General features: G+C 38.2%; 2 protein-coding genes across 7 annotated transcripts; one reads left to right on the forward strand and one right to left on the reverse strand.

Annotated features, from left to right (window-relative positions):
* Window positions 1–1,310: 1,310 nt before the first annotated feature.
* LOC103705240 (Prefoldin chaperone subunit family protein) lies at window positions 1,311–9,982 on the reverse strand. Of its 4 annotated transcripts, none has more exons than XM_008788886.6 (7): window positions 9,852–9,982; window positions 9,437–9,595; window positions 9,320–9,349; window positions 9,092–9,193; window positions 4,809–4,916; window positions 3,578–3,632; window positions 1,311–1,727 (listed from the first exon to the last, which is right to left on the reverse strand). In XM_008788886.6, the coding sequence occupies exons 2-7, from the start codon at window positions 9,532–9,534 to the stop codon at window positions 1,683–1,685; spliced, it is 438 nt and encodes a 145-aa protein (XP_008787108.2). In that variant the 5' UTR covers window positions 9,535–9,595; window positions 9,852–9,982; the 3' UTR covers window positions 1,311–1,682. The 4 variants fall into 4 exon arrangements, with proteins under 4 accessions (XP_008787108.2, XP_038983437.1, XP_088557158.1 ...); XM_039127509.3 differs by having other exon boundaries at window positions 1,311–1,738; XM_088701032.2 differs by lacking the exon at window positions 3,578–3,632.
* Window positions 9,983–12,147: 2,165 nt separating this feature from the next.
* Window positions 12,148–16,767, forward strand: LOC103705241 (protein FAR1-RELATED SEQUENCE 5-like). Of its 3 annotated transcripts, none has more exons than XM_008788888.4 (6): window positions 12,148–12,645; window positions 13,588–15,777; window positions 15,875–16,017; window positions 16,120–16,191; window positions 16,276–16,365; window positions 16,448–16,767. In XM_008788888.4, the coding sequence occupies exons 2-6, from the start codon at window positions 13,590–13,592 to the stop codon at window positions 16,571–16,573; spliced, it is 2,619 nt and encodes an 872-aa protein (XP_008787110.3). In that variant the 5' UTR covers window positions 12,148–12,645; window positions 13,588–13,589; the 3' UTR covers window positions 16,574–16,767. The 3 variants fall into 3 exon arrangements, with proteins under 3 accessions (XP_008787110.3, XP_038983436.2, XP_026659730.3); XM_039127508.2 differs by having other exon boundaries at window positions 12,241–12,564; XM_026803929.4 differs by lacking the exon at window positions 16,120–16,191 and having other exon boundaries at window positions 12,245–12,645.
* Window positions 16,768–24,393: the final 7,626 nt, after the last annotated feature.

Consider the following 24,393-nt stretch of genomic DNA (forward strand, 5'->3'; position numbering starts at 1 on the left):
ACTAAAGATTTTAGATATACAATGGATTATAAAAAGATTTCAGCACAGAACAAGTATAAACTATCTTTCTCATAAAATTATTTAAGATTTATTAAATATATTACATTGTTAATAGAGATACATTAAGTTTTGTTATGACTAACAAATTATTATAAGCTTTTGCAGGATAAATTTATTATGCATAAAACCATAGGAATCTTAATTTAAGAAGATTTAATGTTCTTGGACTTGTCAGAGGATAACAACTATTAATTTTTTTATAGAATTTTAGCATGATTTAGATCTCAAATTGATAGATCTAATTAAAGTTATTATGAAAATGGAAAAGTCAGGAAACATGGCTGCTTTATATAGTTTTAAGATTTAATGATTAAATGAAATATTAAATATTGAAAAGAAAGATTTAAAAGTGGCAAACAATATATAAAATAGTCAAAGCTGACATTAGATATGATGATGAGGAGTGAGATTTTATATATGATGATATGTTGGTGATTGTCGAACATCAGTAGAAATTAATATCAAAGTGGAGAAGAAAACCTTGCCTTGTTCATGGTAGCCTCAGGTTGTGGTACATTTTTGCTACCCTCATGCCTAATGTCACATAGACTTTCTCAAATTTATCCTCTCAGTAAACCTCAAAACCGAGATAGAGAGCCACCACCCATTCTACTAGGAGATTTTGTCCTCAAACTTCAAAGTTAAAAATATGTTTCCTTACATTTCAATACAAGTAATAGTTCCATTATTTTTATGAAATTAGAAAATCAAGCATATAGAACATCTAAAGAAATAACTTAAGGAGGCCTTGCTTTTTAGCTGGACATTGGTTATTTAGAGTGGTTTGATTATTGCATACCAATAGGGCAATAATAAGACAAAGTTACATGAGCAAAACGATAACACCAGTGGAACAAAAAATAGATATTATAAAAAGATGTTTAAAGTGAATGTGATGTGAAACTACGAACAAAAATCTAAAATCAAATATAGTTTTCAAATTATATGATAGGAAAAATGTTTATAGAAAACCAATTTCTAAGAGTGCAATCTCTTTAGTTAACTTTGTTCTACATGAAATTTCCAGGTGTAGGCCAGTTGATTGTAGCCCAGTTGCAGCATTTGCCTATGAAATTTTCCACTGTCAACAGCAGGACTGGGATTAGGAGCTCTCTTGCTCTAGATGATCCACTCTTAATTTCTTTATACTATAGATCAAACTCTATTTGCTGGAAATCCAGCTGCAGCTATCAAATCAGCCACAGACAATTTAGTGCACATACAGATTGAAATATCAGGCACTGAATTCTGGTAAATATAAAGCCATCACATAAGATCTTAAATATTACTTCTGAAATATCATCCAATACAGTAAATATGTCCCACTAGTTTAGAAGCTAATAAAATATAATACATGTTTTTTTTTGTTTGACTATAAAATGGCCCTGCTAAAATTCTGCAATGCCAGCAGGATTGCATATTGATACAGTTCCATCAAACTTGTATATCTGCTGTAATTTAATTAGAATATCTAGAGGTACAAAATTAGTGAACTGCATGATGGTGTTGGCTAAAGTGTAGCAACTCTAAGCTGTGATTATCTTCTGCATAAATGATTCGTCCATCTTGCTGTATGCAGCATCAGCAAAGCTACAGACCCATCAAACTGAAGATGATGCACATCATTCCGCTGGTATTTGAAGCAACTCTCGAATGCCTTCGCTAACCTGAAAGCACACTATGTTAGGATGTAAAAGCTAATTAAAAATTGGATAATACAGATAGAACCCACCAAATGTCATTTAACATAAGATGAAATGATGTAATAATATTCAAGATGCATTTTGATCAATTGATCAATATGATGATGATGGCATCTTAAAAATGCTCTATCATATTCGTTTTTTTTTTTTTTTCTTTTAGGCTGGTGACTAGGATTGCATAATCCCTTAACGAATTGATAAAAGAGGTTACAATTTAAGCATGCCTTGTAGATGCAAGCAATGGTCCTACACAATGTCAACAACAACCTAACACACGATGACTGACCAAATTTGGCTGTCAAATGACATTGTTTCATCTTATCTCATATCTAGAAACTCGTCCATGTTTCTGTGAAGCAGATATATAAAATCATCACAAAGTTACCGATCCCTTGGTTTCATTAAATTGGTCTAGAAGTTTCCCAGTGTTCCAAAATCTGGTTCATGCGGCTGCTTATGAGCTCACCTATGCAGATGCCACAAGGTGGACTGCACTGCATTGGCCCTCAGCCACATATCGAGCTGCCAGATGCCTACATAGGTCCGATCAGCTTGCCTATGCAACTTGAGCACACATGACTTGTGATGATGATAGATGGTAAGTCCCTTCATGAAGAAAAGATAGGCTCTTAGGTGACCTTTTGAAAATTGGTAACTTAAATACCACGTCTCGTTTACTAGCTAGGAACTTTAAACTTAGCTATATGTCATGTTTGTAAATTCATTTGCGTTATTGACCTAACAGAAATCTGAGCATAGCTCACAAGGATATTTATTATTGTTATTATTTTTGGTTAACATATCAAAATATAATAAAATAAGATTTCCAATAAGTGTAGAAGTGTATATTCAAATTTTCACTCTCTTTTTGAAATCTTATTCATTTATTTCTGAATTTTGACTTATTTTATCCAGCTCTACAAATTATCTTTATTTTCAAATATTTCTAACATACCTAGAAATATTAAAGTTTCCTATGTCTTCCACCTTATCAGTTGTCACTATAATTTATAGAGGAAACGCAATTTGATTCAGCCTTCAACACATAAAACCTTTAGTTTGTTTGAACTTTTCTTCTTTTGTCTTAGAGAGATCAGTTAATGCATCACTACTAGTAATACAATTTGAATGTGGGAATCGTTCGATAATCTATTTTGAAACTGCAAATTTGCAGAGAAAGTCTGTATACATTTATGGAGATTGCTGAAGTACCATAGTAGACTGGCTCAAGGTAGATCTAACCTATCCATGATGAAGGACAAGAGTAAGGGATGGAAAAAAAAAAATGAGTCATGACAGTCGCAGCTATCAGTCGGCAGATATGGTCAGAGAAGAGTAGAAGGGTGTTCATAAAGGAGACTCTGGGAGATAATGGATGTCATCCGATGAGCTAAAGGGTTGCCGAGTTCTTGGAGACTGCTGCTTTCTTAGATAGACGTAGAGGATGTGAATTACTTATTCAGAAACTGATGGTAAAATGAGAAGGCCTTCAGCCTTTGGACCTTCTCCTTTTGCTTTATTTTTTCCCTCTTCATTTTTCTTCTTTTTTTTCCATAGTTGTTCTCTTCGTATCTGTTCTTAATAATCTGCAATAAAATTCTTGATGCACTTCGGTGCCTATTGTTCTCTCAAAAAAATGACAATGCAGCTGAAAAGATTGACTCTTAGCATGTTACCAAGTTCAAGCAAGACTTTGCAGATCCTATGGCTCAAAATTACTCGGCCCATATGCTATATTTTTGTGCATGTGTGTGTGTTCGTGTGTCCGCGCACAAGCATAAGAGAGAGAGAGAGAGAGAGATAATAACACACACCAATTTTATTTGAGCTTTGATGTTTGCAATAAGGTGAGTGTACTCATCTATTTGCCTGTCAAAAATTAAAAAAGGATGAATATTATACAAAAATATAAGATGAAAAAATCAGAACAACATAAACAAGAAAAATACAAGCAAAAGAAAATGTCTGAAGCATTGGAATGAAAGAAATAGAAGGTAAAAGGTCTCATGCATACAAATATGCTACTCTATTTGGATCGGTTGGTTTCCAACTCATTAGCATTTCTAGGAAGATAAGAAATGGAATGCTACCACAATCAACACACTAATCACCTTCTCCATGATTCCTCACAATCACCAACTGAAGAAAGGACATTGTAGTCAACTTATAAAATCAGGTAAATGAGGATAGAGCCCAGATTTAAGTTAAACCCCTACAGTATCTAATCACCACTAATTGACAGTTTACCCACCAAAAAGAAATTGTAGAACAAGTAGTACCATTCCACCAGCATATCTTACAAGCCAATTACCTGTGGGCTTTCATCACAGTGGCATTGTGTAATTCCAACATGAATAGCATTATATGGAGAAAGATATCTATCTGGTATATTATCCTAACCAATAAACCTTACCCATCCATGGGACCATTTTTACAGAAATACAACTTGCAATAATCTGTGTTCTTACAAAGACTAAATTCCCAGATCCCAATCCCATCATTAACTTCCCTTTTTTGCCAGGGCAGAAACTGATACAGAAAGAAGGTGATAACCAAACTGAGAAGATGAAAGAAAATAAAGAACAATAGGTTAACTAACAAATTAAAGATAAATAATTGACTGTTGAAAAGAACTTTTCTCATGCATTATTTCATCAGAAAATCCACATTTTAATCACCGGAGCCTGCAAGCAATCTCCCTCATGTTTCAGTTTGGCATGCATGCACACATGCAAATGTCATGCAAATCTTGCAAAGTCGCAAAAAATTAGTTAAACTGATAAGCTATGTCTCTGTTCGATTCCTAGTTAACTGCTGGTGCAATGTTAGTATATTCCTAGTGGGAGCATGAGAAGGTTTGGAAGCAGATCTCTCAAAAATACAAATTGAAAAGGAAACACTTAGAAAGAGCAAGTTTCCTGAGAGACTTCGAAGTGGGTGGGTCAATCCAGAAAGAAGCTTTCTGCTACTAAGGTATAAATATGTGCCTGCGTGTGCATACAGGGGGAACATGAGCAGTGTATAGTAAAGAAGGATGGCTAGTACCTTGCTAGCCTTGCTTCCCTCACTGAAATGAAGTCCAATGCTTCCGACCAAGTGAATTCCACATGAAAACCCAATCCAATATCAACACATATGTGGCGTGTATCAGGCCTGCAGGCATGCACATAAAGAAAAAATACCGCCTAAAACAAAATAATGAATATGAAACTTTAACTGACTACAAATATCTAACGAAATATAGAAAAAACATACGAATAAGAAATTGACTATGTTTAAGATAAAGACTGCTAAGTCTGATACAAGGAGATTGAACTGATTTGATGGTATGAAGTCTGCAGGCTTTTTAACAATTCATACCAAAGCACTGAAAAGTTAAATATTAAGGTGAATTAAATCTCAATGTGAAAATAGTCACAATAAATAATCAATAAATGTGAACATACGAGCTTAGCAGTACTGAATCAAATAGCATAATATCTAGCTCAAAGCAAAGGTATTCTAACCACCTTTTTTGATTTCTACTGTAAGGCCCAAGCAAAGAAGCAATAGCTCTACCCAAGATCATGGGCATATTGATTCCCACTTTCCTTCATCGATTCCTTCTAATGCACTATGCAAATTAAACAGAACAAAAACATGTCTCCTAACGAAATCTAGAAGACATCATGTAGGTAGGATCCATTATATTTGACTATCCAAAGATAAAGCCTATACGTTCATCAGTAAAAGTACTATGAGATTTAACCCAATATTAATATTTAATAGTATTCTAAAGATATTAAAGAGAATCTAATAAGCTCTATGATTTAGCTACAGTTGATTGTTAACCAGTCTCTTTTTTATTAATAAAGTTTGATATATTATACTACAACAGATTGAAGATCATGCAAAGAAAAGATGAGGCAAAGGTATCTACAGTTTTCATGTTCTTACTTAGAGGATATACCTTCCAACCCCTCCACACCCCCCCCCCCCACACCCCCCCCCCCCCCCCCCCCGCCTCCACGAAAAAAAAAAAAAACAAATTCATTAGAGACCCCATAAACATTAGAAATTAACACCTCTCCTATCAATAATATCTTCACTTCACTCGTAATGAATAATAAGAACAGAACTCTAAAATTAGCTTTTTCCCACTGCCCTAGCCCAAGTAATAACAGAAACTTTACCTTCAACCTTAACAACATTCCCAGAAAATGCAAATTACTTTGTAAGAACCTGAAATTACCATAAACTTCGAAATTGGAGTTATTTTCTTCCTGTGAAGTTTACATCTTTCTTTGAAGTTTGAACCATTTGCTTGACTGGAGTGTACATATCTAGATATGATTTCATTTCTTCGTCCAAACAAGATAAGAAGCTGGTTGACCATTGGCACCAGAAACAAGAAATAATTAAGCCATATCTAGTTAAGATGCGCACTAAGGCGCCAAGGTCTCTTCGAGCCTAGGGGCAATGCAAGACACGCCTTGACGAAGTGAGGCATCAAAATATCAATATACAGATAATTATAATGAATATATGTTTTTAAACATATTTAACAAAGAATTATCAAATTATAAACACACATAAAAATAAAAAAACATTGTACATAAATTTAAATAATTCCTATTATAAGATCTGTCAATCTAACAAAAAAAAATGTTAAGAAGAAGAAGAAGAAGAAGCATGGGCAGGGGCGCCCTTGAAGAAGAATAAGAAGAACAAAGAGAAGGAGGAGGAGGAGAAAGAGGAGAAGGAGAAACAGATGCACACTCACCTCTCCATTCCTTTCTTTCTCGCCAGGTTTTCTCTTTTTTCCCCTTTCCTTCCTTTTTAACATATCAACAAATGGGATCAACAGCTGGATGTTAATTTGGATAGCTAAAACTTTCAAGATTTGCTTAGATGCACTTAGCATGTGCCTGATTACTTGCACCTTGATAAAAGTGCATGCCTTTAGCACCTTTCTAGCACCAGGTTAAAGGGGCCTCGCCTCAATAGAAGAAACACACTGGGGTCCTACTTCACCTGTGCCTTGCATCTAGGGGTGCCTTTTAAAACACAGGACTAAGCAAAAGAGGGGAAAGAGATCAAGAGAGAGGAGAAGCAAATGGAAAGGGAGGGATATAGTTCAACAAACTCTTCCCCTTGTTAAACATCTTTGTTCGCAATTGTTGATGTAGCCCCACATGATTTTGTTCAACAAACTCTTGCATGTGGGGATCTTCATAATCTTTGAAAATGTGAAAATCAAGCAAGACTATTTTTCAAATACGACTCTCCCTTTCAGTAAAAAATTTTAAGGGGTCAAAACATAAATCCTCGTGATCAATCTTCTATATATTTTCTTGGACTTGAATGCCTCTATGTGATGGAACATCATGATTAGTGAATTCATAGGCATACATAGATTATGCAATTGTGCGTGTTTCAAGATATGGAGAATGTGATGCAAGAACCTAGGAGGAGTAAGAGATGTTATCACATAAGTAGGCCTTTGAGATGAAGCTTTAACTCCATCATTCCCATGGATCAGTTCTTTGGCCTCTTTCTGATTTTAACTTTGCATAATACGAAACACAACGATGATGATTGATCATTTGAGGAAGCATTAGCTATCATGAGTGGTAATAGCATAGCTTGAAGTTTCTTAAAACAATATTGAAAGTTTCTTGCTTGTTTTTCAAACTGAATCGCTTGTTTGTTTAAATCCTTTGTCTATTTTTTCTTCTATTCTAGGCAAGTATTGTTCATATGGATGAAGTAATTTCTCATGATGTTGAAGAAGTTCATCATGATCATTATTGGTGTGAAGCACGATTCAAAAATCACAGTTCTGCTTGAAGAGGAGGAGATAAAAGAAAGATGAGAGATTGAGCTGAAGCTTTGATTACATCTGCTGAACTCTAAAACAAGGTTTCAAATACCAATACGGACCTCATACTGGTTTTGTGCCGAAACAATATGGTACCAATTGTACTGCCCTTTTCCAGCAGTATTTGAAACCTTGCTCTAAAAGACATCACACATTATCTATATTTAGGGAAACCTAGAAACACTAAAGGACACGTTGAACATTAACAACACATAATTATGGTACAATAACCACCGACAATTAATAACTAATAAATGCTATTTTGACTGGACTTTTGATTGGACTAATAAATAGGCTACTCAAAAATGTGCTGGTCCGATGCTCTTGCATCAAACCACATCCACAAAAGATGAACAATAAGCCTTGACACCTCCTTTCATGTTTTTTTCTTCAATGGTTTTGACAAGTCAGTCACTTGATGATGAATACGCAACAGCAAACATGCCTGTACAAAACATGAGGCAACTAAATGGAGAAGCTAAGCGTATGTTTGGTGTTGTTTCTACTTTATAAAAGGAGAAAGAAAAGCCACAAGTTAGGTTTTGCAGCTTCTCTTAAGAGTGCTTTTTTGATTTCTTCTTGTAGAAGCATTATTTAGATGGTATTACTAGACACTTTCATGAAGTGCTTTTTTGCTTTAAAAGTCATAAAAGCACTTTCTTTAAGCAATACCAGACACAACCTAAAAGAACACTAGCGACTTACCAAAAGAATTCAAAACCCAAATGTCTGCATCTCTATCCTCCTTCAAACTTGAAACATAATAGTTTAAATACAAGATTCATGTATTTTGCACTCAAATCACCTACATGCCAAGGTAATGCTCAGAAACAATTAACCCTTCCAAGTACACATTATTTTACATTTCCAATTCATCCAGTAGCACAATACAAAGGCTTACATTCCACAATTCATTTTATTCTCCCCATAAATTCATTGTTCTGAAACACTGCAAAAATCCCTTTGAAGGTTTTAATTGGATTATTTATTCCTTGGGCTTTAGTTCAGCTATCAAGATTCTTCGATAACCAATGTTCACACTCTTCGGTTTCCTGAACATCATAATACCAACTTCTAATTTTAAGAATGCCATAACTAAAACCTTCTTTTCTCAACTACTCATATGTTGTCATCAAAGAAATGGCAATTACCTTCTACTCTTCTTGCTTAAGTCTACCTAGCCAAGCAAAATTTCAAATTCACCACACCAAATTAACTAAGACAAGTTCTTTGTTAGAAAGGTAATAAGTCAGAATGTTAGTGCCAATCAATACATTAATGACGACAAATGCAAACGAGTGTGTGTGAATTCCAATGCAACAGTGGAAAAATGCATCTGTCATACTCAATGACAGACAAACAACTAACTTACGATGCCGAGCAACCGTTGACAACTCCACAACAACTGAAGAGAGCAATAAAAAGAGCAAAATTTTCATTAAGGACGAAGTCAAGATCAGAAATTTACACATCCGCCTGCATGTAGACTTCAGACCCAAGATTCACCATGGTCCGGAGGGACGTCACCCCATTCTTCTCCAAATTCTCAATGTTCCTCCTGAGATCTTGGCTATTATCTCATGCCATTACATTAGGTCAAGCAAACAAACAAACACAAATAGCTCGGCATATATAAACACATCAATACAGCAGCCATCCACCAAAAGAGGAGTGAATAGAGAGTGGAAAAGGATACAACACCTTCTGCTGCTGGAAGACCTTGTCCCTGAAATCAAGAAGAGAAAGGTTAGAGCTCTTCCTAGATTGCAGCAATGGAGGCAACGAGGAGGATTGGACGAGGAGCAGTAGGTACCGCTGGGCAATGGCTTTGACGAGGTCGGGCTTCAAGCGGCGGTCGACGAACTCCTCAAATTTCTGGACCTTCTCCTGCCGAAGGCGAGCGTCATCCATGGCTTCTCGTCTGCTAACCCTTCGTTTGGAGTCTCTGCAAACAACCCCTGTGCCAGCTAACCTGCCCATAGATATAACAAAGATAAAGATTCGTCAGTATTTGACATGAGAAAGTCTTCACATCAGCGATGGCCCAAGCGCTAGAAGCCATTCTGGCCTCTGAGAGTCGCCGTCCCTCGAAGCCAAGGGAATCGAAAAGGCGGAGGCCTGGGCGTGGGCGGGTGCCGGCGGCGGCGCGAGGAAGCAAGGAGGTTGGCGACAGCCGAGGAAGTGGAGGAGGGAGAAGCAAGAGGAGATCGGATGGGAGTGAGAGATACCGGATCCGGCGCCTTTCACCGTCGTCGCCGGCTCCACCGTCCGCTGCAGCACCGGGAGGACGAAGAGAGGAGGAGACGGATGGCAGCGGGCCTAGGGGCGGTCGAGGGGTAAGTGGGTAAGTGGGTGAAGATTTAAGTGCTCCGGAGCCAACCCAAAGCTGGCCCAAACCAATGAGCTCCAGGCCGGCCCGGGCCGATTTCGAACCCAAGTCAAGAATATATAGGGCCGCGCACATCAGAGTCTAAACCAGAACCTGGCTTGTGCTATGTACAACGTGCCTTACAGGAAAGAGAAAGGTCATTCTAGAGGGTGCGACGGTTATTGGATAGATCCTGCAGGCTTCAGGGGGGTCGGCGATTACCACCCGCTGCTGAGAGATATTAGGGCTCGTTTGGTTCGCGGGAAGTATTTTTCCTCCTAGGAATATGATTCCTGGGAATCAGATTCCTAGGAAGAAGATACCTAGGAAAGTACTTTTGGCATGTTTTGTTAACCATGGGAAAGTGACAAATTTCCAAAGTGCTTATGTTTGGTTGACCATCCACTTTCCTAGGAAAGTTATGTATAATTCCTATTATGCCCTTAATAAAAATTAGGTCTTTAATGCCTCTTTAATGCTTCTTTAATGCTGAAGGGTCTTTTTGGGAAAAAAATAAAAAAGGAGTGATTCCCACCTCATGGGAAAGTAACTTTCCCATGTTTCTCATGGGAAAGACTTTCCCATGAAATGTGGGAATCATATTCCCATGGGAATACAACTTTCCCATCTCTCTCCTTTGAAAACTCCAACCAAACAAGAGGCATTTCATTACTTTCCCGTTGACCACACTTTCCCCCCTCCTTTTACTGCGAACCAAACGAGCCCTTAGAGTCATGAGCCGTGATAAGTTGGTGATCCAGGCCAAGCATATATTCAGATAGACCAATGAGACTACGGATTTGGTAGAATTACCTAGTGCACTCCAGGATGTTTTGCTTTTTAATTTTCTTGGTTGTATCCGTACACGTTGTGTATGATATTTCAATTTTAGCGGAAAAAAAAGAGAACCCGGCCATCCCAATTACTTATCAAATTTTGAAAGCAGAACTAAACCCGTCAATGTTTGAACCATCCCAACCCAACCCAACTCGATCAATATTGGATTCATTTGGATTGGTTCTCGGATTATCTAATTTTACAAAAAGCAAATAATGCACTGATTTATCAAAAAATATATTACAAACTTATAAATGACAACAATTTCTATATCCATCAAGTTATTTGCAAGAGAGAGTAATTATTATCCTAATATAATCAAGAGAGAACTTACAAGATTATATAGTAAAGAAAGGAGAAAAGAGAGTAATTATTATCCTAATATTTATACAAGTATAAACAAATATTTGAATTAAATAAAAATTTACTATATATTATATATGTATATGATATATATTACTAAAAAATTACTATATGTATATGATATACAATATTATATGGATTAGATTGGGTTGGTTCAGCTTATTCAACTCAAATGTGAGGTTGGAATGGGACCAACTCAATCCTTTTTATATCCCCAACGATGTCGGTTTAGTTTGGTTCTCATGCACTCCTAGGGGCATAGCTAAAATTACAAATCATAACATCATCCACATAAAAAAGATACAATAGAATTTATATGTCTGAACATCAAATCCAATACCTTTTAAGCTATCTACATGGAATTGAGTGTTAAAAAAATACATGAACACTAAAGCAGAATGAGCAAAATTTTTGTTTAAATATTTTGAGAAAATTTCCATCAACATTCTCATCTACAAGCTCCAAATGAAGCATAAAGAGCAATAAGCCACTAAGTTGGGGACAGGACAAATTTCTTCTTCTTCTTCTTCTTTTTCTCTTTATTTTATTTATTTTTTTTTCTAGAGCGGATGGATTCATACTTGACTACAATTTTTTTTTTTGCTAGAGCGGATGAATGCATCCAATAAAATCAGAAAACAAAATGCTCCAAAGTGCTCGGGATACCTCACCATTCCGAGCTCACAGGATGCTTCCGGAGTGATTGGCCACATAAACAGTCATCCAATCTGCAACCCGATTGGCTTCTCGGAAGATATGCTTGGTTTCCTCCCCTCAGTCGTCATAGCCCATATGTCATAAAGCAGTGGGTGGTCTTTGGTTCATAGTTGGGAATCAAGTTTTCTTTGTTTTGTTTGCAAGTTTCAGAAAAAAATTCTGATTCCGATGTAACTTGGCACTCTCTTCTTAAATATAATGCTTCTTTAACCCAGGCCGATCGCAAAAGTCGCCGCAGTGACTGTTGAGTTCGGGTCTGCAGGTTAACCTCCCGAACCGCCGGTGCTGCTTCTTTTTATTCCTCTCTCTCTCTCTCTCTCTCTCTCTCTCACTGTCTCGATCTCGAAATTATTAGATGGACCAGTCGAGGTCCAGTGGACCAGCTCAAAACTGGGGTGAGAACTCATCATGTTATCCACCGTACACGTGCCCCGGACTTAGGACTGGTCCACTGGACCTGGTCCATCAAATACTCTCTCTCCCCCCTTCACCCCCCGCAAACCCCCTCCCCCAAGCCCCCCACCGCCCCCTCCGGGGAGATCTCGGCCGGATCTCGCCCAATCTCGACGCCGCCAGCTGCTACCGGCCAGGAGGCGGAGACGACCGCGGACGAGGACGCTCGGAAGAACCCTCTAAGCGTTCGACGAATTGATCCGGTTAGGGCACGCCTCCGGGGAGATCTTCTCTCGCTCCCTGACGCTTTCTTCTCATCTCTTGTTCCCCTATCTCTCCTGTAGGTACGCTCCATTAGTCTCCTCGAATCTTCTAATTCTTTTCTTGCCTTGAGCAAAACGTGACAAAAACTTTGAGTACATCCAGCCAATGCAAGGAGTAAGCATTCAGTGGTAGTCAAAGAAGGGGATTGCGTGTTAAGTTTCCCTGTAGGCTGTAGAATAAAACTAACAAGAGCCACCCATTGATATCCTTAGTAATTGATTCTCCCAGCCCTTGATAAGTGGTTTAGTTGGAGCAATAGGCTTTAATTGCGAATCTAACTAGTCTTTTGGAGTGTATTACCTACTAAATTTATTGAGGAAGGGAAAATTACAAGAGAAGAAGCAGAAGAAGAAAGAAAAACAAAAAATTAGAAGAGAGATGAGAAAAGAAAAGGAAAACAGAGAAGGAAATGAAACAAATAAGAAACAAGCACATCTGCCAATCACTGGTTCAATCCCAAGGTGATGTGCTAGTCTGCATTAAGCCATATCTGGATGTGATATGTTCCTGAGTGCCTGTTCCATCTTATTCAGCGAAATCTCTCCTTAAATCACAGTTGATGAGCAAATATCCGAAGATCAGGAAATTGTAGTTTCCTCCATTTTTTCGCAATGAAACCCAATTAAAAAATGATTTATGGCATCCTTGCCTGTTCCATTGCCTCCCCCAGCAACATGTCCATCATTTTTTCCAATCCCTTAATCTCTGTAGGCTGGCACTTGATATCCAAAGAGTAATGCGTGCGAAGTCCAGATATGACTTTAATATACCAAATGAAATAACTTTCTGTCTGTTTTAGCCACAAGAGAGATTCAAAAGAGATACCTGGGCCTTAAATATTGCTGGCCAAAACAAGTAGAATGAAATTTATTCCACAGCTGAGGTTCATGATTCTATTTTGGCGACTCAAGAAAACTTGTTTTATACTGCCTTGTTCATGCTTCTTACCTTTCTAATTGCAGTTATGGACAGCTCTGAATATGGTGGCAGAAGTTGTTGGGGCAGTCATAGGTTAGCTATTTGTATGGACAATGATGGAGAAGGGGAAGCTGTATGTGCTAACTCTGATGGAAAAGAAGTAGACAAACATGGGGAGTCATCTGATGTTCTTAAATGTGGGGAGGTGTCTAAAGTATTATTGGGGCAGGTTGTACATAGTGAGGAGGAGGCTTATAGCTTGTGTTGTGACTATGGGCATCGCATGGGTTTTAGTGTGCGAAGAGGAAAGCAGTATTACTGGTTGGGGACCAAAAATATTCGCTCGAAGGACTATTATTGCTCAAAAGAAGGGTTTAAGAACGATGAGTATCCTAACGAGTCAAGTTATAGCAAGCTAGATACAAGAACTGGTTGCAAAGCAATGATCCGCTTTATGGTTGATGAGGATGGGCAATGGAAGGTGACGAAGTTGGTCGATGAGCATAATCATGACTTGGCCAAGCCTGAAGAAAGGCATCTGTTGAGATCCATGCGGTCACCTACAGGTGCAAAAGCTAGTGTACTAGATTCAATGATGAATGCTGGAATTCGAACAATCAATACCTATTCCTATATGGTTGAAGAAAGTGATGGTGCTGAAAATTTAGCAGGAGATCTTCAAAGCTTAGTAAGCCATTTCAAGCGTAGAGCTAATCAGGAAGGCATGTTTTATTGGGATATGCAACTTGATCAAGAGGGTCGGGCTTGCAATTTTTTTTGGAGGGATGGTAGATCAAGAGTTGATTATGACTGTTTTGGTGATGTTGTTGTGTTTAACACTACTTATCGCGCAAATAGATATAATCGTATCTGTGTGCCATTTGTTGGAGTTAATCATCATTGGCAGAATGTGATATTCGGATGTGCATTCTTATTAGATGAGACGACCGCATCCTTTATATGGCTTTTTAAGTCTTTCTTGAAATCAATGGGTGATCGACCTCCCAAAACAATTTTTACTGATCAAAATCAAGCTATGACAAATGCAATTACAGAGGTATTTCCCAATACACGACACCGCCTCTGCTTGTGGCACATTTACAAGAATGCTCCCTCTCATTTGGGTAATCTCAATTTTGATCAAAATTTTCATAAATTGTTTAACAAATGTTTACAAGGGTGTGATTCTGAAGAAGAGTTTGAAGAAACATGGGGCAAGATGATTTCTAAGTACAATGTTCAAGACCATGAATGGCTTAATAATCTGTACAAGATCCGTGAGAAGTGGTGTACAGCTCTTAACAAAGACACTTTCGATGGTGGGATTAAATCATCTCAAAGGAGTGAGTCGACAAACAATGTTTTGAATGGAATAGCCGACAAGTCAACTTCTCTTACAAAGTTTGTAGTTGCATTTGAGAAATTGGTTAATGGTTGGAGAAGAAACGAATCTGAGGAGGACTTCCGTTGTAATCAAAGTGCTCCTACCCGTATTATTAAGCACAGTGAAATTTTGAAGCATGCTTCCAAAACGTTTACACACAAGATTTACAAATTATTTGAGAAAGAGTATCTTGATGGTTGTGGTGCGACATCATCATCCCAAGAAATTTCACTTGGTGGTACTTTATACAAATTTGAGTTGATGATGCAAGGAAGGGGTTCAAAAGTTTGGACAGTCATGTTTGACACATCTACATCGGAGGTCAGTTGCAGTTGTAGAAAATTTGAGACAATGGGTCTACTTTGCTCACATGCACTAAAAGCATTTAGCATTAAGAATGTGCAGAGAATCCCCGAAAAGTATATTTTGAAACGGTGGACAAAAGATGCAAGAAAAAGAGTGTATAGTTTCAATGAAGAGGGGTCATCAAAAAAGAAGTGCACTGAGGTTGAGTTAATATATCATAATCAAGCAATGCGATATGCTTATAACCTTGTCATGAAAAGCCAAGGACATGAGGGAGCTAGGAAAATTCTGTGGGATACTTTTGATCTTGCAGATGCAGAACTTGATAAATTCTTTGCTAAGTTAAGCTTGGATGGCCATTCAGCAGTCAAAGATGATCAAGCAAATGATTATGATAAGGAGGCTGAAATGGTTGATGATGATGATGATGATGATGAATACCCTGTGTTAGACCCTCCTTATTTGAGACCTGAAGGAGAATCCACAGAGAAGCTTAAAGAGCATTTTGAAAAGCAGAAGAAATGTTCATCAAGAAGAGGGAAGAGTAAGTATCATTTTTGGTGTATCATTTTTTTTCATGTAGTAAAAGCTAATAATTATGATTAATCTGAGATGTTGACAAAATTATATTTTTTATGTAGGAAAAGTTAAAGAAGCAGCTGGATCCTCCTCACATTTGGAAAATACTACCAAAGATGGTAGCCACCGTCTTCGCTGCTTATTCCCTGCCCCGCCAAGCCATTTTCCATTTGCGAACCCATTTGCACCTTCAAACTTTTATCAAGTAAGCTTCTTAGTAATGAGGAATTCCAGTTTTTAAATTTTTTTTTCTGATGCCTGAAAATGAATTTTGCTTGTTCTCTACAAAAAATGGTCGTATGTATAGGTGCAGCCTTCAAGTTTAGGGTCCACAAGTACTTTTTACATGCATAGTTATACATTACCAATGCCCTCACAGGTAATAATTTTACTTAGAATGCCATTGAAATAAATATGAAAGCTACGCATGCATCCAAAACTGATTATTTGTGCACTTTATCAGAGTTCTAAAATTACTTGGGGCATGGATGGGTCAAATATTCCATTTACAAGTATGGTACATGGTGTTAATTTTGCAAATAATCTGAACCAGGTAGGAGGCCCTGTCATTATGCCTTTTTCCCCTTGATTTTGTCAAAAAGAATACTTGTCACTTTAAACAAATTAATTCGTAGGAGTCGTCAAGCCATGCACGGAGGCATAGGTCTGCAATAAGCCAGCCACCTGCTGTAAAGTCTGCTGCATCACGGGAGGAGTTGGGTTCTGAACACCAGAGAAGGACATCATCTGGAGAGGCATAAAAACTGAATACATGTAGTTGATTTTTAGTAGTTTCTAATCATGTGGAATTATGAGTAGGTGCTTATCATGTGTAGTTTTGACATGTAATTTTTACTACCTCTATGTAGCACACTCCAGCAAGAATGGTGTTGTCTGGATAGTACTTTTCCTCCTGCATATTTGGTGATAGAGAAGTCCGCATTTGTTCCGTTCACCTTCTCCAGTTTTCTTTGATTTATTTCTGATAGCCGAATAACTGTATTTTATGCTTCAGGTTTGGAGAAATTCTAAGGATTTCTCAAGGTACCTTGGCATTTCTTACATAACATGGATTCTGTATTTTTGTACCGCTTCTTATTTTGGTGGCTTGTACCACTCCTTACATAACATGGATTCCTTCGCAGTTACAGGCCTCGAAAGATCCAATTTAATACCAATTCTTGTAAATATCGGCAGGGAAGAAGGAGAGACCATGGTTTTTTGGTGTCTTTTTCTTGGCAGAGCTGGCTGGAGATGACTCAAGGACTGTGGGGGTCATTTCTCTGTTTATATAAGTGCTGGGTAGAGAGAATAGAAATGAGAATAACGCTAGTTTATTGAAGATAGCACTGGGACTGACTTAGAGTGTGATTCGGACACTATATTCCTGTTACTGCGGTACATAGCCCTTTCCTCTTCTTCTTTCAACTGCTTCAAATTTGTTTCTATGATTGGTTAGGTACAGTGCATCAATACAAACAGAGAAGGAATTTCCCTGAAAGCCAGAATTGCCCACGGTCAAGTTTCAGGTATTTTTTTGCAAACCTTGGAGCTTTAAGTTGAACCTAGAAAGGCAGGTTAGAGAGCGAGAAGGAACCTAAAATATTGGGGTACGGATTTGGGCTGGTCACCACCTATATGATTTCATGAGGTCTAGGATTCTCAGCTTGATCTGGATGCCCTAACATAACTGGTACATGTACCTCCTGCATTGTGTGCGAAAAATCTGAGTCAAAATAAGAACATATTCATGTATATTAGCATGTATGATGTTGCTGATGGCTACATTATTGTAATCACCGAGTTTAAGGAGGCTTTGGAAGATCACTGCAACTTGGTAGGACTGAAGATTTAATTGTGAACTAAAACTATATTGCTAGATTCGATCATCATGATGCATAGAACAAAAGAGTTGAGGTTAAGATATGTCTGAATCCAGTATATGTAGATTTTTCTCTATAAGATATGATTGTAAGCTAGTCTTAAAATTTAATAATGTTCATCTTTCCCAGTGGTCCAACCTTAATTTGCAATATCTTATGATTTGAGTCCTACAATTCAGATTTTATAAAATCTGAGTTGTTGCTAGATCACGCAAATTCTAACGTAGATTTTTTTGTTGCCTCTGTCAAGAAATCTTATCTTCTCTAAATTCTAAAAATTTATGATTATTTATGGAGGGGGTGGAAGCCTAGTTCTGGAAAAAAAAAGCGAAGCCTAGTTGAAAAGAGGGTGGGATCAGATTCAAATGTTTTAAATCAAGACAGGTGACTTTGCCAACTTAGCAGTTGGCATTTCTACCTAACCCTTGAAGACATTAAAAAAAAAAAAAAATCATTTGATGAATGTGGAAATCAAGTAACCCTCAAGATATTTTATTTCCATTTATCTCTCATTTATTATAAGAATAGCTTTCTTTCTTTTACTTTTAATTTTCATGTTTGTGTTTTGTTGTTTTTTTTTTTTTGACTCATTAGAAAAGAATGCTAACCCTTAGCAAATAGAAGACTAACCCTTAGCAAGAATAGGTGCTTTCTTCGTGTTTCACTGCTGATGCAAACTGAGTGATGTTTTTCTTGAAAAGTTTTTTCTATCGATGTCATTATAGGCATGCTTGGATATAGAAATCGAAGAAAGAAATTCAAGAAGATGGAAAGGAAAAACCAAAGAGAAGGTTATCCTCTTCGGTGTCCGTTATGCTAGAGGGATGTTTCCTGCGGTATATGATATTCCAACTCGATGTGTAACGGCAGGCATGCGGTTACATATCAAGTTTCTTTTGTGGTGTGCTGTGTATATCTCCTGCAAGAGATATCACTTAGGTAAGATTGTCTAAGTGCCTAAGCATGCTCTTATCTTTCATTTTGGAACTAAAACACTTGCTAGAATCAAAAAGATCAAAGACTTAGTTTGGATATTACTAAAGAACTGGACTGAATTATGAAAGAATTGGGTCCCTTCGTCCATCTAGCTTATATTTTTTTAAGAGCCTATCCAAACTCAACTCAGATCTTACCTATTCGGCTACAGAGGAAAAAAAAATGTAAGTCGATTTGAGCTGAATGGTGTTTGGTTGATACATGCTCAAATGGGTGGCCCAATCTATAAATCCGATAGAATTTTAGCCTAAAAATATCAGGTCAATTGTAAAAGGTAAGAATTATCTTTTCTTCCAAGAACCAAAAAATAGAGAATTTTCTGTGATCCCAATGTCTATCTGTCATGATAATCTCTCCTGAAAACTCCTCCTGTTTTTTTTTTTTTCAAGAAAATTAAAAAAAAAGAGCAAGAAAGAAAGAAGAAATATGAGGAAAAGAAATCCTTGTTGAAAATTTTGCTAAAATTCTATATTAAAAATAATCTATATATTTTAGAAAATGAATCAGCTGTCCCACGAAGGTAATGGCTTCTTTCACATGACCAAGCAATGACAGGAAATGGTTACATTACAACAAAACTGGAAGTGCAAATATAAGAAAGTGATTGCATCTGTTCAATTTGGAAACATGAATGGAAAAAAATTTCATTTGGATTAAAGAACAAGTGTACATTGAAACAGTATAAGGGTACCAACTGATACGTACCACCAAGATGTATGCTGCTTCATTTTTTGGAAAAAAAAGAAGAAAGAAGACAAAAAAATCACGGCAGTAAATGGTGCAACCAATCCAACCGCTTCATCAATCTGCCAAATCATGGTCCCGATTCCATTTTGGGTTGGGCGCGCTTACAGAGTGGGTGTATAGCTTTTTGGAGCTAAATGTCTGAGAGATCAAGCTCTGAGCCCTAGCCCTCTTGATCTCATGGGCGCAGTAGAACTGCCCGTCGTCGTCTTGCCCCTCCTCTGACCACCCCACCTCGACACCGGCGACCTAGACCTGGAGGTCGATGTCGGTGAGGGCGAGGTTGCAGAGAACAGTGCCAACGAGGCAGGAGCGGCTCAATACATTTGGAGGCCTAAGGCGAATTCACTAAGAAGGATCTTTTTTTTCTTTCCTTTTTGTCTTTAAAGTCTTTTCTATAGTGGACCGGCCTAAGATGAACTCGCTAAAAGTGTCCTGTTTTTTTTTTCTGTTTTGTCTTTGAGGCTTTCTTTGCGGTGGGCCTTCTTTGGGCCGGAGCCTAAGGGGACTGTATAGGAGACCTTCTCTCTTCTTTGTATACTTTACTTTCTTGTGATTTGGCAGGATGTACTTAAGTTAGAGCTATATAAAATGCCGCATTTACCATATTAAAAAAAAAAGAGCAAGGGTGCAGAACCCGAGGAGGAAGGTAAGGTACTTGCGTTCGACGTACCTCCTCTTGGGGTTGTGGTGCAAGATTTTCTAATAAAAGAATGCGGGTTGCCATTGATGGCATATTTCGTATTATTTACAAAAAACAGGTTGAAAGTGATTAAAATCTGTTAGCCGCTAGGTTTTCTACTGGTGTGACTTTTTGGAGAGAAGCGGCCTCTGGCTATCCTCGGACTAAATGATATGGGCTTATGGGAGGATTAAAAAGTACATATTTATATTCATTATCTTTAAATCAATAAATAATATATTTGTGGTGTACCGTGTACGTTTTAATTGCCAGTATGATGATCCAATATATATATATTTTTTGATGTAAAGGGAGGGTATGAAAACCCACCCAGGTTTTATTTATAGAAAAAATATTTACAATATCAAATGTGAAAGCAAAGTTGATTGTTCTACTCGAGGTGAGGAAGTGAGGTAACCACATGACAGTATTTTCCCCTCGCAAGTGAAGTTGGCCTGGAGACCGAAATGTGAACCAAAAATGTGAAATGAGGTTCCTTTGTATGATGATCCAATATTCTTGCATGTAGAACTTGCTCTCGGTTTTGTTGGTGCCCTTCTTTGCCTTAGAGACTGGGCCGCTCCTTTTATTCTAAGGCGCTCATCCAAAAAAAATAGTTAAAAATATTTTTTAATTTTATATGAATATTCAAAATCTTTATATATTTACTCGGGTCTTCACATATTCCTTCTGTTTAACCTTTGACGTCCTAGTCAGCCTAAAGATCGAAATCCATTCAAATCTAATAAAAAATACCATGATCGGCCTATGGTTAACCTCAACGAGCCATGTTGTAGTGTCTTCAAGTCCACATAGGTTATAGGTCAAATCAACTCTAATTGTCATGATCTAAATATGGAATATAACACGACCATGCTACCGAGAGTACAACTCACAATCATATGAAACCAACAATCGTAATTAGCCCAAAAGTCCATCATGGCTAAAATATAATAAGAGGATCCAATTCTATTTTCAATTCAGTAATAAACTTAGTACTACTGGTTCAAAATGTTTAAATCCAAATATAAATACCAAAAGCTAATAATCTCAAAATTCAGAAAGTCATCAATTACAAATTCAAAGTTAATTAAAGAACTAAAATTCTGTTACAAATTGCTAAGCTTGCTAGTGCGAATTTCAAACACAGACCATCCTTCATTTCTAGTGATCCTATTCGTCTGGAAAGAGAAAAAAAGTAAATAGGTATGTACATAGCTCAATAAGAAAAGCTTACACTACCAATCGAATAAAACATAAGTTTTCATGGGAATAAGTTATATGAATTACCATATAAGTTATATATGGTAATTCATATAACATATATACGGATGCACCCAATAAAATCGAAAAATAAAATATCACAGAGCTCCCGAGGCAGCTCCCCATTATCCACCCACAAAATGCTACTGACATGGTTAGCCACGTAGGTGACCATCCAATCTGCAGCCCCGTTAGCTTTTCTAAACATATACAGCACCTGGATAACCCCTTCGTCCCTCATCATCATCCAGATATTGCGAATCAAACGATGGTCAGTAGCAACGACCATTGGACCCCTCTGGATCCAGCTGACGACCATAGCCGAGTCATTCTCTAAGATGACTGAACTAGCTGAGAGCACATGCTGAACATGTCGTGCTCTCGACTCTGCACCGAAAATCGTGCAGTCCAATAACTGTGCAGATCTTCTATTTCTTCGCGCATTTGCTGCTGCTCATTGCCTGCAGCTGATCTATGAAAATCCAGTGGTTGGGCCAGCATCTAGATTGGGTCAATCAAATGGACCGGCGTCTAACGAGGGCGTCGTCACTTTGTGGGCCATGGCAACCAGATGAAGATGATTGGGACGGTGCACGGTCACGTCGGCGCTTTAGATGGTGCAGGCTATGATCCCTCCATTATTCGAGGAAAATGCCTTTGTAAACGGCTGATATGACAAGCCTAATTCCTTGGGTGCCAACTTGCCATCGAGGGGACATGCTATGCGAATATATTTTTTTACAATATAAACATGCCTTTGGCTCAGATCTTGCAGCAGTTGTGTCGTATTCTAATCGATCCATTTCCATTGGCATAGCGAATCGTGCCATGTTGAATGGCTTTTTGATAAAAAACAAAGAGAGCAAGATGGAAAAACCTCCGTTTCGCTTTTCCGTCACAGAAGAAGAAGCGTGGGCGGAACGGGAAGTCCAAGGCCGGGGTAAATCGCGAAGATAGCAGACAAGGAGTGCCGACGACAAGGGGGCTGTGGTAGAGGGAGGAGCAAGCGAGACCTCCATTAGTGGCTGCTTAAAAGCTCAAACGCAGGGTAGAAGAGGATCTAAATATTGGTCTCGATAGGATTCTAGATATAGAGATGATAAAGATGGATGAAAAATTTAAAAAAAATTAATATAGTGGGGGAAAAAAAGCTGCGATCTTATTCTCACACTACACCAAACCACAAGGTGTAGAAGAGGATGGACAAAGAACTTCGTAATCAATGCTTTTCTCCTTGTAAAACAAGGAACTGGAACTTACACAGACGCTCATTCCTTTTCAGCTTTTTTTTTCAATCGGATAAAACCAAAGTTTGTATCGGGCCGAGAAGTTTATTCACTGGCGAAGGAGGAGAGTGCTCAGCATTGCATGCTCCACGTACATCCATCCTTTCAGGCTTTTTCTCTGACAGCGCGCACAGAGAGAGAGAGAGAGAGAGGTCATTCACGCGAGAAGGTGGCAGTAAGTACCCAAGTAACCGACCAGCAAACCCAGCAGCCTCTCGGCAAGATAACCGGGTCAAAGAAACAACAATGGCGTTGTGGCCATAACAGTGAATACGGCTTGCCTGCGTTCTGTCCCTCGCCAAAACTTTGAGGTATGCCGGTACAAATGCCTTTTCTTCCAACTTCCATCCTCTTTCCATTCTTTGTAAACGCATGTAATATATTAGGCGAGTCTTCTCTCTCATTCACTCATCACAATGCCGCCAGCTTTTCGTTCTTTATACAATACACCCACCAAGGAAGTGAAGAAAGAGAGAGAGAGGGATGGGGAAGGGAGACAAAATGGACCAAAAGGCAGAGTTAATGGGAGGGTGGAGCCCTTTGGCCTTTGAGTGGTCACTGTTGGTCTGTTCCCTTGCTCATCAGAAAAGATAGCAGAAGGAGAGCAGGAGGGGGTGTCAGGTGCTGGGCTAGGAACTGCTGTTCTCCTCGCCGGTTGGCCGTGCCTCGACCTACTCTAGTATTTCTAAGTACTTACTTTTTAATTCTTGTTAACTTTGCATTACGTTTGGTACTACGTGGGACATGAACAGTGGACAGGTAATGATCCGATGCAAAACATGAGCTTTTAAGACTTGCTTTAAAATAATATATAGTGTGCAGGAGAGAGAATCTTTGTGGCTTCTGACAGTTGATATGATGTGGAGTCCAGAGCTTTGCTTTGCATTGAATGGAGAGTTGTTTGGGTTGAGATAAAAAGACTTCTGCTGCGAAGAGAAGGCAAAACGAGAGGAGATAAAAAAGGGAAGGGAGATAGAAAGAGGAAAGAGAGCTGAGCTGGTAAAAAGGAGGTGTGATGATTTGGGAGGGGGTTGGAACTTCAAGGTTCAAAGTATAAAACGAGAAAGAGGAGCTCTGGTGGCAATAAAGGAAGGAGGGAGGGAAGGAAGGAAAAGGGCTTTAAAGGAGGAGGAGCATTAAACGTAGAGCATAAAGGAAGGAGACAAAACGGCAACTCTGGAATCAAATGAAATGTCCTTGTCATGGATATTAAACGTAGAGCATGATGATTCCCGGCACAGGCACCCAGAAATATTGAATAATATTCTTGTCCTGCATTCCAATGGACTCGTGGTTATGACGTGACGCATGTGGTTTGGCTTTATGCGGTGTTCCAATATTATTATTATTTTTTTTGATAAAAGGGAGTTGTTCCGACAAATTTGCTGACTCTAACAATATTGTACCAAAATATTGTTTTCTATCATTTCCAATAAATTTTCCTCAAAATATTGAATTTAACTTAAATAAAACTGATAATTTTGTCCCATTTTATTACATTGGCTGATTAAGATCTCGTAATGTAGCTTCATTCTTCAAGGTTTTCTCACCTTTTATTGGACAAAGTGAATGAGTGTAATTGCACAAAGTGAGAGCCAATGGGCTCCAACAAGAGCACTGCTTCCATGCGATTGCAAGCATGGAAGAAAAAGAAGATTGCTTATGCTTCTATTGGAGACAATGAGCTGCATTATTCTTTTAGACTTAATTTAACGTAACACAGTAAA

The sequence above is a fragment of the Phoenix dactylifera genome, chromosome 7 (genome assembly GCF_051530095.1).
Source record: "Phoenix dactylifera cultivar Ajwa chromosome 7, Ajwa_hap1_PhDact_Kaust_v1.1, whole genome shotgun sequence".
NCBI classification, from domain to species: Eukaryota; Viridiplantae; Streptophyta; class Magnoliopsida; order Arecales; family Arecaceae; genus Phoenix; species Phoenix dactylifera.

Bases quoted from the DNA above. Each gene is read 5' to 3' on its own strand.
- LOC103705241 (XM_008788888.4), top strand. From the start codon at position 13,590: ATGGACAGCTCTGAATATGGTGGCAGAAGTTGTTGGGGCAGTCATAGG. The intron at 16,018-16,119 runs GTAAGCTTCTTA...TCGTATGTATAG, and splicing joins CACCTTCAAACTTTTATCAA to GTGCAGCCTTCAAGTTTAGG. The intron at 16,192-16,275 runs GTAATAATTTTA...GCACTTTATCAG, and splicing joins CATTACCAATGCCCTCACAG to AGTTCTAAAATTACTTGGGG.
- LOC103705240 (XM_039127509.3), bottom strand. From the start codon at position 9,534: ATGGATGACGCTCGCCTTCGGCAGGAGAAGGTCCAGAAATTTGAGGAG. The intron at 9,350-9,436 runs GTACCTACTGCT...TCTTGATTTCAG, and splicing joins GTCAAAGCCATTGCCCAGCG to GGACAAGGTCTTCCAGCAGC. The intron at 9,194-9,319 runs GTATCCTTTTCC...ATGAGATAATAG, and splicing joins TTCCAGCAGCAGAAGGTGTT to CCAAGATCTCAGGAGGAACA.